This window comes from Camelus bactrianus, chromosome 26 (genome assembly GCF_048773025.1).
Source record: "Camelus bactrianus isolate YW-2024 breed Bactrian camel chromosome 26, ASM4877302v1, whole genome shotgun sequence".
Taxonomy (NCBI): Eukaryota; Metazoa; Chordata; class Mammalia; order Artiodactyla; family Camelidae; genus Camelus; species Camelus bactrianus.
Genome location: NC_133564.1, coordinates 30,627,873 through 30,643,408, shown reverse-complemented (window position 1 = coordinate 30,643,408; position 15,536 = coordinate 30,627,873). Strand labels below are relative to the sequence as shown.

At 35.7% G+C, this 15,536-nt stretch overlaps 1 protein-coding gene across 1 annotated transcript in view; it reads right to left on the bottom strand.

The window, feature by feature from the left end:
* LOC105071520 (A disintegrin and metallopeptidase domain 3) overlaps positions 1-13,262 on the bottom strand; it is a 58,279-nt gene extending 45,017 nt beyond the window's left edge. The window contains exons 1-3 of the mRNA XM_045519008.2: positions 13,140-13,262; positions 6,655-6,710; positions 473-548 (exon numbers count right to left, since the gene is read on the bottom strand). Of these exons, the coding sequence (XP_045374964.2) occupies positions 473-548; positions 6,655-6,710; positions 13,140-13,262 (255 nt within the window). The remainder of the gene's footprint in view (positions 1-472; positions 549-6,654; positions 6,711-13,139) is intronic.
* Between the last annotated feature and the right edge of the window lie 2,274 nt (positions 13,263-15,536).

The following is a 15,536-nucleotide window of genomic DNA, read 5'->3' as shown; positions in this document are numbered from 1 at the left end:
ATTTCTTGACTTCTCTCTGCATTTTGGGATATAATTCAAACTCCTGTGCTTCACAAGTGAACATATTCAGATGCTGCACCAAATGTGCTTTCACAATTTCACTTCCCCGTGCTCTTTCTAGAAGGAACTTCCGCTGTTGCCTCCACTCCTCAGCCCTATGGTATCCTCATCAAAACTTCTCCCTGTGTTTACCGGCTTCTTCATTCCTTTCCCAATTATTTTCCCTCTCAAACTCCTATTAGTACTTCCACATAGTGTAAGTAACCTTTTCAGGTAAGTGAGGCCTGAGTTCCAAATTTAAAAAGCAGCTGCTCTATTCCACGTGCCTTCGTAGTCACTGCCACTTCATATTTGGGTTTGTGATCAATCTGTTTGCCCAAGAATTCTATAGAGTACAAAGCATTCTTCTTCCCACCAACAGCACCTTCACCACATAAAAATATCAATCTACACAACATAAAGTAAAACTTACCTTTATAAGTGAAGACTCTGGATACAATGCCCCTGACTTGTATGAATAGACCAGGAAGTGAGAGTCTAAAAATGACCTAATTCAATCAAAAGAATAATGCTTCGTTGTAATAAAAGCATTCATAAAAGGAATTTCCAGAATCAGAAAATTATTCAAATTTTCTTTCCATTTTATAAGCTCAAATACGCAAAAATTACAAGGGATCATAGCTCCATTATCTAGCTTTCTTTCTGATGCCATATAGTGTAGAGGAGAGGAAATCATAACCAGGATGACCAGGCCCCAGTGAGGGCAATGGAATCACACAGGCTGATGTCTAGTAAAATCCAGGACTTCCACATTCCCACAGCAAAGTGTCCCTCTGGATTCAACCATCATTACATCTCATGGCGTAAATCTGTTAGTTAAAAGTTGCTGACAAGTAGTCATGGACTGACTGAAACCAAAAAAAATCTATCAGCCTATTTCATTAGTGTCTTTTCATGAAGTCCTGCTGTGGTAAAAACCACCTCCAAATTCCCAGTGCCTTCAAATGACAATGGATGTTCTTTCCCCACAACATTACTGCAGGTTCAGCTCCGCACTGCCTGCGCTCTGCAACCAGGGGAGGCCCGATGCCTCCGTGGAAGACGCCCTTCTTGTAGCAGAAGGAGAAAAATTGTAGAAACAAACAATAGTTCTTAAACCCACTGCTTAGAAGCAGGATTTAGTGTTATGCTCAAATTTCATAAGCTAAATTATTTCTATAGACAAACCTAATATAAACGTGATATGGAACTACTATCTTCTCACAAGGAACATGCTGATCATCCAGAACAATTTAAATCTAGCACTGTTATTTATTGTAGGAACACTGGGATTTCTCAAAATACTAAACACCAAGAAGCATGTGAGTGTTGGAATGGAATAGGAATTAGAGTATTAACAGAGTACTTTCTTTCACTACTGTTCTTCTTTTCATATTTCCTTCATTGTCTCTAAAAGTTTTGCATTTCCTCAATTGAAATAACAAAGCTAGAGAAATTCCAGGGAAAAATTGATATTTATCAGTTCGCATTCCACACATATTCAAGAAAAACTCTGACAGGCCTGGGTTGGCTTAGGTGCAAGTGTGTAGAACATGACATCTGGTACAAGGGCAGAGCCACATGTTGATAAGGGTAAGTATGTAAGTGGAGCTGGTGCACGTGGGAATCCAGAAGCAGTTTCCAGGGAAAAAAATTAGAAGTAAAAAGTCTTAGCAGGTATTTGACAAGCATTATTAAAAGGATAAAAATTTAGCTTGCAAGTGTATTCATCCTGGGCCCTTTTTCAACAGCATACTTTTTGCTTCTACAGAAAACAATACAGTCTGCCTTAATCAGTGACGTATGAAAATATAACATTTAAAGAAAAGCCACATCCAATGCAAGGAACATGAACAAAAAAAAGGAAGAAGGCAAAACTTAAAAGTTACTTCCTAGTGAAGTAGCACTGATTGAAAAAAATTAATTTCAAAAAAGTTAGTAAGTTTTCAGAAGAGACCATTTCAAGAAAAAATTCTCTAAAACTGTAAAATACACGACAGTTAAAATTTGAAAATTCAGTAAATGTGTCAAAGAGGATTTTGTTACTGAGACCAGCATTAGAAGCTGAGCAAATGAAGACAAAAATACTGGTAAAATGCACAAAAAATATAAATTAATTTTTAAATTATAGAAAAAATAACTATGATAGGGAGCACAGAGAAATAAGAACCAGGATGAAAACATGGATTTCCCAAAGAAGGAAAAAATAGTGTAGGAATTTAAAACTAAAATAAAAAACTAAAGGACTTGTGATGTATCAGTGTGGGATTAATGTAATACAAACACACACACACAAACTCATACGCACCCACCACACACACAAAATGCACTGTAAAATTTACTTAAGATGGACTATATGAAACTGCAAAAACTTATAGAAAAAAAATGTGACTCACAAATTCTTTACACTGCCAAAATGTTACTCAGTTAATAGAACCAAAGGGACATCTGCAGATATGCACAGATTCAGAAAGCATGCTGTCTGCATATCACATCTTAAGGAAATAATCCGAAACTATTAAAACTAAACTATAACTCAGTCAGCATAAAGCTGCAATAAAAAGAAAAAAATAAAAAAGAAGCAGTGATAAAAGTAGGAGAATATAATACTGTTGTTAAGGAAACTGAAAGCAGTGGATTTATATCTCAAGAGGAAAAAATTTTAAATACTACAGGAATATTAGAATATAAATTCATTATCAGAGACATACGAGATGAATCTAAGAACTTACAAAGAAAATATGAACATAATGATTATACAATATTTCATTTTTATACCAATGAATCCCAGAAGCAAAGGAAGAAAGACAAGCAATACTCTGGGTGGCATATTTGCAAAATTATAGAGTATCTGTTAATATCTACAGAAAACAAAGGTTCCCACAAATTGATCAGGAACAACAACAACAAAAAAACAGAAAGATAAGCCATAGATTGAAAATAAAGAAAACAAATGAATAAAAATTAAGACAGGCATATGTAGAATAGATAAACGATTATACGGCATAGCGCAGGGAAATATACACAAAATCTTGTGGTAGTTCATAGGAAAAAAGAATGTGACAATGAATATATGTATGATCATGTATAACTGAAAAATTGTGCTCTACACTGGAAATTGACACAACATTGTAAACCGACTATAACTCAATAAAAAAAAAAAAATTTTTTAATTAAGACCCAAAGTATAAAACAAAACCTTAGTAGAAGCAAGTCAATTAGAATGGTCAGGAAACACTTGTCAAGATGTTATTAATTACTAATTAGTTATTAACATGTTATTAATAACCAGTGAAGTACATATTAAAAAATTATAAAATAGCATGTGTTATCCATTAATTACCAAAAATATGTGAGCGAAGATACTCATTTTGTTGAGAATGTAGAGAAGAGAAACACTTTCAAATACTGGCCTGGGTGAAAACTGGTGTAAGACTTTTGAAGGAAAACACTGGTAATATACAGTACTTGAGAATTTTCTTACTTATCATCCAGCAAATTCACTGTTGCCCAGGAAGTCATGGCCAGTGATGCCCACAATACAGCAGTTCTTGCTGTAAATATGGGTGGATAAATAACAAATGAGGTATAATCATTTGATGGCTACATATGCATTTTACAAAATGAACTCATTTTGCATACATCAATATGAATGAATCTCAGCAAATAATATTATCCAAAATACTGCATAACAAACAACCACAAGACCGCAACCACATACAATAAAATAATAAGTATCTATTGCTCACACTTCTGGGTCATGTGCAGGTAGCCACGGTAGCTCTGCTAATTCTGGCCAGGCTTGCTCAGTGGTACAGGATTCAGCTGAGTGTTGGCCGATGGAAGGATAAATAGAGCTCCCTGGCTGTGGTCCACATGTCTTTTAATCTTCCAGCAAGATAGCCTAGGGGTATTCTCATGGGAATGACACATAAACAAGAAGGAAAGCAGAAAAGCAGGAGAATTTGTTCAAGCCTCTGCTGGAATCAAGTCAGTTACCATCTCTTTGACCAAAGTAAATGACATAGCCACAAACTGGGCTAAAAATTTGTGGGGCCCCTAAGGCAAAATGAAAATGTAAGGCCTCTTGTTTGAAAGTACTAAGAATCTCAGAACAGCAACAGCAAAGCACTAAACCAAGTACAGGGTTCTTCTAACCTTGCGCCCCTCAGGTCCATGACGTTGGCCATGTGTAGATAAACTCAGATCCAAAAACTGGGTGTGGGGTGGCTGGAGAGTTGTGCATACGCCACCTTTTGGTGACAGGAACTCAAAGTTACATGGCAAAGAGTGAAGGCACAAAGAAAGGTAAAGAATTGGGGTCACTTTTGTGATTCACCATATTAAGGTCCACCCTAACCTACCCTTCTGATCCACCATAATAAATCGTATAATGGAATATACTGTACAGCACTGTACCATTTATGTCTACTTAAAGGAATCCTCCAAACACTATCATTTTCACTGATCTGTAGACATAGGGATGAATGAAGCTATAAAGACGACATAAAAATATGTCAGTATCATAATTGTGATTAACACAGTGGAGTGAGAGTATTGTACAGGTCTGAGCATAGAAGGAACAGACTTCACTGTTACTTGCCATGTACACTTTTTTAAAAATAATGCCATTTGCAGCAACATGGATGGATCTAGAGATTATCATTCTAAGTGAAGTAAGCCAGAAAGAGAAAGACAAATACCATATGACATCGCTTACATGTGGAATCTAAAAAAAAGACAAATGAACTTAGTTACAAAACAGAAACAGACACAGAAAACAAACTTCTGGCTACCAGAGTGGAAAAGGGGTGGGAAGGGATAAATTGGGAGTTTGAGATTTGCAGAGAGTAACTACTATATATAAAATAGATAAACAAATTTATGCTGTACAGCACAGGGAACTATAGTCAATATCTTGTAGTATCCTATAATGAAAGAGAATATTAAAAGCAATACATGTATGTATATATATGACTGAACTATTATGCTGTATGCCAGAAATTGACACAACATTGTAAACTGACTATACGTCAATCAAAAAAAAAAAAAAGAAAACCAAAAAAAAAGTAGGCAAAATGTTTACATGTGCAACATTTATAGTAAAAACCTAATTGTTCATAAAAGTCTCAGAATTTTTCTTTTTTATTCATTCAAAAAAGCCAATACAAAAAACAGTGTGCTAATGTAATCTATAGACTTTGGGTAACAATGATGCGTCAATGTAGGATCATCAGTTGTAACAAATATCTATCTCTAGTGGGAAATATCGATAATGGCGGAAGCTCTCCATGTGTCGGGGCAGACGGTATATGGAAAATCTCTGGGCCATCCACTCAACTTTGCTGGGAACCTACAATTTCTCTAAAAATAAATAATATCAAAATAATAATAATAAACAATAATAGGAAAACTTGCTGAATAGGCAAACCACATACAATGCTAACAGCTTATAAATGTTTAGGGAGATCATTTAGGGAGCTACAACCTGACATTGAGATGAGATATAATGCTTTAGCACATCACGCATGCTCCTGGAAATCTAAGCTGCTATTGCCTTTTCAGAAAGTAACTGGCAGTATCGCTCAAAATCTTGATATGCTATAAAATGTAGGTGATACACAATGCTTACCTTAGGGGTGGTTGTAAAAACTAAATCAGTTACCACATGCAAATGGCTTAGTAATATGCCAGGAAAATGGTTTGTGTTCAATAAATGTCAGTTACTTTTGTTGTTTTTTTTCTTATTCTTATTATCATTATCACTACTATTATTAGCATTCATCATGCTTTATTCAGAAGCCCATTTATTTATATCCAGTCTACAAACCAAAATCTCTAATAAGAATACACAGACAAGGAAGTTCATGGTATGAGTCTACAGTGACAATCCCTGGAAATAACCTCATTATCTATCAACATTTCAATCAATGGGATCTCATGTACACCTATTTAAAAGGAAGAAAAATACGTACACAGAGCAAGAAAACAAATCCCATTTTTAAATAAAACTTGACACCTGCAAAACGCTATGTCCATTTGTAGAAAACAGCATTTTTGGGGTATGTTTCTATATGTTATATTTAAGATTCAGATGAAATTTAAGATATAAAATCACTGAATAATACATAGATGTTATTAACAATAGTTTCCTCAAGTGTAAAAATAGAAAATAGAAAACCGAAGCAATTAAAAATATACACTAGAGCAAAATGAGTCACAACTACAGTGTAACAGCAAGTAAAATGCTTAAAATCATATAATGACCTGTAAAATGACATGAGGCAAACAAAATTAATCATGGACAAATAAAATTATTCCCTTAATAGCTCAAACTGTAATCAGATTTTAAGAAGTTATATAAAGTGATTTTCACTTATCTGACATACTTTAATATTTATATCATTAAATTACAAATTGGTTTGAATATTAAGATTTAAAATCTAAAGACTCAAAATTCTAGTCTTACATGAATCACAAATACTTAACATGTTAAGCAAATATAATATTGATGCTCTTTAATACTCAGGCTCTAAATTACCATCAGTTTAGAGTAGTGACTGTAAAATTTAAGAAACTAAAAACAAGCGTATAAACAGAAGAATGGCCACTTACTGTTTTTCAAGATGGAGAGTATATGTTTTCCTGTCTATTTTGATGGCATAAGTGACCTACAGCAAAGTATTCAGAGAGAAATGACTCATTAGAAATTTTTAACTCTTAAAAGTCAATAGCCCTAATTTTTTAAACATACATACTCTTTAATATAAACACAGAATGTATCATGAATGGGCCAAAATTACATAATACATACATACATACATACATACATACATAGTTATAGTTACCTTTCTTCATTAAACTTGGAATGTGTGACAGATTTAATCATAATCAAACTTACATAAAATCCAGAAATCTAAATCTGTCAAAAGTAAGAGCATCAGTCACTGAATTTAAGTAACAATCAAATGTTAAATTTGATTTACTAATAAACTTCCTTCAAATGAATCTTCTCAGAGACTAAATCTCAAAGAACTCAATTTATGACATCATCATAAAACATATGCATTCTTTAAGGTGCAGCATATGGTAAATTCTGGTAAATGTTTGAAAAGCCGTTAGAGAAAACAGTATGGAGATTCCATAACAAACTAAAAATAGACTTACCATATGATCCAGCAATCCCACTCCTTGGCATGTGTCTGAAGGAAACTCTAATTCGAAAAGATACATGCACCCCAATGTTCATAGCAGCACTATTTACAATAGCCAAGACATGGAAATAACTGAAATGTCTAGTGACAGATGACTGGATAAAGAACTTGTGGCACAGATATAGATATAGATGTAGGTATAGATATACACAATGGAATACTACTCAGCCATGATAAAGAATCAAATGATGTCATTTGTAGCAACATGGATGGACCTGGAGATTGTCATACGAAATGAAGTAAGCCAGAAAGAGAAAGAAAAATGCCGTATGGTATCACTTATATATAGAATTCAAACAAACAAACTTATCTACAAAACAGAAACAGACTCACAGACACCAGAAAACAAAGGTATAGTTATCGAAGGGAAAAGGTGGGAGGGATAAATTAGGAGTATGGGATTAACAGATACACAGTACTAATATATAAAACAGATAAACAACAAGAACCTACTCTATAGCAGAGGGAACTATTTTCAATATTATGTAAAAACCTATAATGAAAAAGAATATATACACTTACATATAACTGAATCACTTTGCCGTACACATTAAACTAACACAACATTGGAAATCAAATCAACTATACTTCAATTTTTAAAAAGTAAAAAATTAATTAAAAAATCAATTAATGGAAAAAAGATAGTATTAAATAAATGAAGTAAGGCAACAGATATTCATATTCAAAAAAAAAACCCTTGACCTTACTTCACAACATTAAAAAAATTCAGAAATGATCACAAGCATAAATATCAAAACTAAAATTAGAAATTTTTGGTAGAAACTCCATGAGAATAGTCCCAGGGCCTTATGTGGGCAAATGATTGTTAAATAGAAAATTAAAAGGACAGCTATAAAGTAAATATTTTATTAATTGGACATCATTTAAACTAAGCTCTGATGTCCACTTAAAGGCATCATTAAGAAAGTTAACAGGAAATCCCTTAAGAATGATATTTGCAATTCATATTGGCCATCAACATTCAATTATCACTCATCATTACTATTCATCACGGGATGGCCAATAAACCACAAAGGACAGAATGAAAGAAATAAAATTAACAAAATTGCAAACAACAAGGAGCCAGAATGCCAACTGTTCGTGAGGATATGGAACTGAAATGTTCATATATTGCTGGTGGAAATGTAAAATGGTAAGACTACTTTAGGAAACTATTTACCAGATTTCGATAAACGTGAATGTGCTCTTACACTATAAATCAGCATTTCACTACGAGAAATATGCACATGAAAATGTGTCTGTAGAACACTTGTTTCCTTGTAGCAGATTTATTCACATTGGCTTAAAAACTGGAAACAATGTCCACTAACAGCTGAATACTCAATTTTGTCTATCTACACAGTTTAAAATTTATTAACAAATTCATATATAAAGCTCGTGAATCTCAAAAACAAACTCGTGAATTAAAAAAAGCACACACAAAAATGTACTACTGGATGATCCCTCTCACGTGAAGCTGGAAACAACAAAATGGCAGTGGTGGTTATGCCTGAGAAAGGCACAAAGGAACTTTCTGAGGAGTCTGATCTGGGTGAGGGTACAAAGAAGTTTAGGGATGCAAAAACAGTTCAGATTTAAATACTCTGATATGATTATCCACAGTTTTTTAAGGATCAGAATAGCCTCTAAAGGGAGGGGGCAACAAGATTCAAACGACGTTTCACTTTCTTAATAGGATAAGAGAATCAGTGCTATTTCATCTGTGTTAGCACTGTTATATTTTTATGATTTTAACTATTTTCCTTAAAGTATAAGTTACAGGCATTCACTTATTCATCTTTTTATGTAATCCTTTCTATATTCCTCATTTCTAATACTACATATTTTCTTTATCCTTTTCATTTTCCTTACTCTTTCTCACCAAAAGTTTTGTTGTATATTCATTTTGGAAACCAACTTCGGACACTGTAAATCCAGGCTATCTTACCTTAATTTTCTCTTTCATTGACTCTAATTCTTAATTTAATAGCATTTGTAAGAATTCTAAGGTTATAATTATATTTCTGACTTTAAATTTATGACCATTATTGGCTTGTTTAATTATTTGTACTTAGAAATTATGCTCCTATATCATCTTGAGAGCATGACTCAAATTTTTGTCATTTTTTCCTTCTTGTTCATTATTATTTAACATTATGATTAATGGTTTCCTCTTCAACCCATGGATTATATCAAAGTATGTATTTGAATTTCCAAGAACAGTTCTCAGTCTTTTTGTTAAGTTTTAACTTAATTGCATTATTACCAGATAAGGAGTTCTGCACTATTCATTTTTTTATTGAGTTATAGTCATTTTACAATGTTGTGTCAAATTCCAGTGTAGAGCACAATTTTTCAGTTATACATGAACATACATACATTCATTGTCACATTTTCTTTCACTGTGAGCCACAAGATCCTGTATATATTTCCCTGTGCTACACAGTACAACCTTGTTTATCTATTCTACATTTTGAAATCCCAGTCCCTTCCCACCACCCCCGTCCCCCTGGCAACCACAAGTTTGTATTCCATGTCTATGAGTCTGTTTCTGTTTTGCATTTATCTTTTGTTTTGTTTTGTTTTGTTTAGATTCTGCATATGAGCGATCTCATATGGTATTTTTCTTTCTCTTTCTGGCTTACTTCACTTAGAATGACATTCTCCAGGAACATCCATGTTGCTGCAAACGGCCTTATGTTGTCGGTTTTTGTGGCTGAATAGTATTCCACTGTATAAATATACCACTTCTTCTTTATCCAGTCATCTGTTAATGGACATTGAGGCTGTTCCCATGTCTTGGATATTGTTAATAGTACTGCTATGAACATTGGGGTGCAGGTGTCATTTTTGAAGTAGGGTTCCTTCTGGATATATGCCCAGGAGCGGGATTCCTGGGTCATATGGTAAGTCTATTCCTAGTCTTTTGAGGAATCTCCATACTGTTTTCCACAGTGGCTGCAACAAACTGCATTCCCACCAGCAGTGTAGGAGGGGTCCCTTTTCTCCACAGCCTCTCCAGCATTTGTCATTTGTGGACTTTTGAATGACTGCCACTCTGACTGGTGTGAGGTGATACCTCATTGTAGTTCTGATTTGCATTTCTCCGATAATTAGTGATACTGAGCATTTCTTCATGTGCCTATTGATCATTTCTATTGATCATGTATTTCTTCCTTGGAGAATTGCTTGTTTAGGTCTTCTACCCATTTTTGGATTGGGTTGTTTGTTTTTTCTAATTAAGTCCTGGGTAATTTGATAGGGATTGCATTAAATCTGTAAATTGCCTTGGGCAGTATGACCATTTTAACAATATTGATTCTTCCAATCCAGGAGCATGGGATATCTTTCCATTTTTTTAAGTCTTATTTAATTTCCTTAATCAGTGTTTTATAATTTTCTGTGTATAAGTCTTTCATCTCCTTGGTTAGATTCACTCCTAGGTATTTTATTACGTTTGGTGCTATTTTAAAGGGGATTGTTTCTTTACTTTCAAATTTTTCTGTTGATTCATCATTAGTGTAAAGAAATGCAATTGATTTTTGAACATTCATCTTGTAACCTGCTACCTTGCTGAATTCTTTAATTATTTCTAGTAGCTTTTGTGTGGACCTTTTAGGGTTTTATATATAGTATCATGTCATCTGCATATAGTGACACTTTTACCTCTTCTTTTCCAATTTGGATCCCTTTTATTTCTCTCTCTTGCCTGGACTTCCAAGACTATGTTGAACAGGAGTGGTGATAGTGGGCAGCCTTGTACTGTCCCAGATTTTAGTGGGAAGCTTTTGAGTTTTTCACCATTGAGTACTATGCTGGCTGTAGGTTTGTCATATATAGCTTTTACTATGTTGAGATATGTTCCCTCTATACCCACTTTGGTATTTGCTTTTTATTTATTTCTCTCTTTTCCTTCCTGTGGTCAATTTTGTTGGATGATGCTGTATATTCTTGAAAATTAGGAGTATTCTTGAGAAGTATTATTCACATCAGAGAAAGAGCATAAGTACAGCTTGGCCAGAAAAGCTCTATTCAGGGCATGCCTACAAGTCTGGATGTTCCTGACTCTTGGCTAAGACAAAGGCGCTGAGATTTATAACGTACCGTTTAGGGTTCAGAGCTCCCCTGGCCAAGATTTTGCTTCTGCTGTGTTTCCCTAACTAGTTTGACAAAAAAGGGTTGGCTACTTAAAAGAGTCACCCACTGAAAGCTTTGTAAGTCCTCCCAAAGCCAAATCCCTTCCATAAATCTTGTTCTTTCAAGCCAGAGGCTCAGCATGTTCCAGGAGCACAGAGATTGGGTTCTTAGGGAGCTCACTGTAGACGTTTCCTGGATTCCTGACACTTGCCTGAATTCTCCTTCCCTTGCTGCACCATATGCTTTACCATTAAATAAAAGCCTCATGTATGACACTCTGTGGAGTCTAGTGTGTCTTAATAAGGAGCAAAAAAGGGAAAACAATACATAAACTTCCTTGGGTTCACGTTATCCATTAAGTTATTTTTGTGGTTCATATTTTCCTTTTCTTTATGAAGAATTTTAGGATGTCTCCAAATGTTAATTTGGGGGTTTGATTGCTTTATAAATACACAATTGCTGGCTTTTCTTGGTGCCACACAGTAGGACAGTCAGAAGTAGACCTCTCAGTCTATAAAACCTGCCTCAGTATCTAACAGTTTTTCAGTTGACAACTGACAAACTGCCCTCAAACCTTGCTACTGAGGTTCTAATCCTCTAATTCCTATTCATCCCTGTGTGTCTTTACATCAACACTCCTTCCTGAAAACAAAGTGTCCTGCCCAAAGCTGCTAATACTTATTAAAAGAGAAGTCAAAACCAGTTAAGATATGGACAACTAACAAAATAAATCAGTCACTATATATAAAGGCATCTCTTGTTAAGGCTTAACCAGAAAATACCTGTTAAAAGTGAAGCGTTCACTGCGATGTTTGCAAGAGCAAAGATGAAAAGACTGAAGCAAGCCTGAAGAGGCCGCAGGAAGACAAGCAATATTATTCTTCATTAATAGGGGTCGAACATAATGCAATTTTCCATCAAAAAATATTTATCAAAAAAATTTTAAATGGCTTGCAGTTCTTTCCATTGAGATGACTATTCAAAGAAGGTTTATGAAACTACATGTCTAAAATTTGAAGCACTGTATGATGTTACATCCATATAATAAGACATCTTGCAGTGAGGAAAAATAATGACAGAGCTGCATTTATTATCATAAAAGTAAATCCTAGCTTTACAAATAAATGGAAAACCCAATTAAAACTCTCCTACATGATTATAAAAAATATATGTGTGTGTGTGTGTATGCATGTCATTCAAAGATCATTTCATTCAAATTTACTACCTTTAGAAAACGAGGTGGATAGTCACTTTCTTCACGTTCTATACTGTCTAGATTAATTTTACCATGTACATGGTTTACCAGTTTAATTAGATCAATAATTACTTTCAGCTTTACAAACATTTATATGTGCATATAATTAAATACAGACATGAAGTTATTGGTTATGTATTTTAAATCATTTTAAAATCATATTATAAGGTAAATATTAGTATGACCTCACTTACATAGCATGTATTTTTAAACGTACATCTTTTCTAGAAAAAAACCCAGTAGATTCCATATGCCATTTTGTGTGATAGGTATCTGGGTAATTTTTTATTTTTTTCAGTCTGTGTTTTAAAATTTTTTCGTAATACCCACCTATTACTTAAAATAAAACGTTTGTTCTCCCTCAAACAAAATGTCTCCTGAGCACTGTAATTTTAAACTCAAAATTTCATGAAGGGAACATGCGTAAACTGATTTAGATCTTATAGTCCAGTAAAAATAAAACACTCATATGTTTAAACTGATTTCTGAATTACCTGCGTTTCTGAATCACCGTCGGCACTGGAGTTTGACCCAATCTTCTGCGGCACTATAATTTGTAGAAGTGATGTTTCAGACTCTGCAGTAAGGAAAGCATGTGTCAGCGTCACCCAACGCATAGCGACATCCTTACTCTTCACTAACTTGTCCTTCCTCTCACATTACTCTCGGATTTTCCAAGCTCCAACACACACACACCACAAAATCAGACCGTGGAGGATTCAGGAAGAGGCTCCTCTCCAAGTGGGAGTGTTGTTTCCCTACCACCGTCCACAGACCCTTGGGGCTGGCTGACCTCAGGCCTCAGTAGGGGAAGAAGGGCCCGGCCCCAGGACCCCACCCAGGCTCCCTCCTTCCCCCACCTCCCGGGAGGGCCGGCGCCCCCTCCCGCGGCGCAGGCTCAGGTCCTGAGGGACAACTGCCCCAGGCCTGCTCTCGGCCCTCCAAGCAGCAGGCCCAGCAGGACCCTGCACCAGGGCGGGCTCTGAGCCGACGCTGGGCTCGCCCAGGCCTGGCCTGCTTTTCTGAAGCCGAGGGGCACCGCAACGGGCAGCCCTGCTACCCAGCAGGGCCCTCACTTACGATGGCTGGTGGTGGTCAGCCGGCCCAGCCCTGAGAGGAGCAGCAAGAGAGACAGCATTGCGTGGCCGCCGGCCTCGCCACAGCGATGGCGGTTGGACGCTAAACGGCTGCAGCAGGTGGTGCGCGGGCGCCTGGGCTCTAGGCCGGGGCGGGGCGGGGCGGGAGCGGAAGGGGCGGGGCGGGAGCGGAGGGGGCGGGGGGGAGCGGAGGGGGCGGGGCGGCTGACTGGAGCCGAAGGTCGGCAGAGGTGTCCTGGCCCCGCCCCCAGCTCCTTGGACCCGGAAGCCGCTATTGCAGACCCAGGGTGCACACCTGCTGTCAGGTGTATGAGGTAAGCACACGGGAGCCATCGTCCTGCCCAAGTGTGCTTTATTTCCAAACATTTGACCTTTTAAAGTTATTCAGGCGTCACGTCAGCGTTATAAACTGAACTTTTTCCTCTGCATGTAGGCCATTCGCTGGTGAAGTTCTTGGCACTATTAATAATCCATGTCATAGCGTTCTGGTGCAATGGCTGAATGTGAAGGAAAAAGGAAAACGAAATTACAGTATGTTTAGTAGTAGACAGTTGTCTATTTTAAGCTTCTCTACCGGCGGATTTCTATGTTAATTCTCAGGTCAGAATATACACGCAAAGGAATACGGACACTAAGAAACCAAGTGCCAATTCTTTTATTATAGGTAAGATTGTTTTATAACGATGTGCTGTGATTCCGTTCTCCTTATGCCTTATGCATCTACTGTAGGTTTTGCTTTGTGTTCACCATGAGGTTTAGAGAAAATATAGATATTACAGTCTAGTTTAAATTGATAACTGCTTAACTTTGATTGCATATAAAACTTTTTACTCATTTCTGATAGTTTATGTTTTTGATGTCACAATTTATATTTTTTGTTGTTTATGCATGAAGACATCATTGAAGATACAGTTATATTTAATACCTTTGTCCTTTTAATTTTATACTAGATTTAAACGATTAGCACACAACCAAGTTAAAGTGTTAGAGTATTCTGAATTTTACTGTATACTTAATGTTACTGATGGTTTTTACATTTTTATGTATTTTCATGTTACTAATTTGCATGCTTTCATTTCAGCTTCTAGAACTCCTTTGCTCACTTGTAAGACAGGTCTAATGTTGATGATCTCTCTCAATTTTTTTTTGTTTGTTTAGTAAAGTCCTTTTCTTTCCTTCAATTCTTAAATATAACATTGATAGGTAAATTATTCTTGTTTGGCAGCAACTGTCAGCACTTTGAACACATCATCTCACTCTCTCCTGACCTTCAAGGTTTCTGCTGAAATATTCACTAACATCCTTGTTACAATTCCCTTATATTTACAGGATTTTTTTTTCTCTTGCTGCTTTAAAATTTTTCTCTCTTTCCCAATTTTTGAAAAATTTAGACCAAATTTTTATAATATGTGTTGGAGAAGATTGTATGGGGATAAAATTTTGAGGTGACCAGTTAGTTTCATAAACTTGGATATCCATATCTTTCCCCAGCTTTGAGAATTTTTCAGTCATTATTTCTATAAATAAGCTTTCTGCCCCCTTCTCTCCTCATTTTCGGAATGTAGTGATGTCTACATTGTTTCTGTTATAGTATTACATACTTAGGTAGGTCTTCTTTACTCTTTTTCATTTTTTTAAAAGAAATTTTCTCCTCTGGATGATTTCAGAGAATCTCTTTTTTATATTAAAGTTGTATTGATTTACTATATTATATTAGTTTCAGGTATACCACATAGTGAATCAATATTTTTATAAATTATACTCCATAAGGCTATTATAAAATATTGTCTGTAT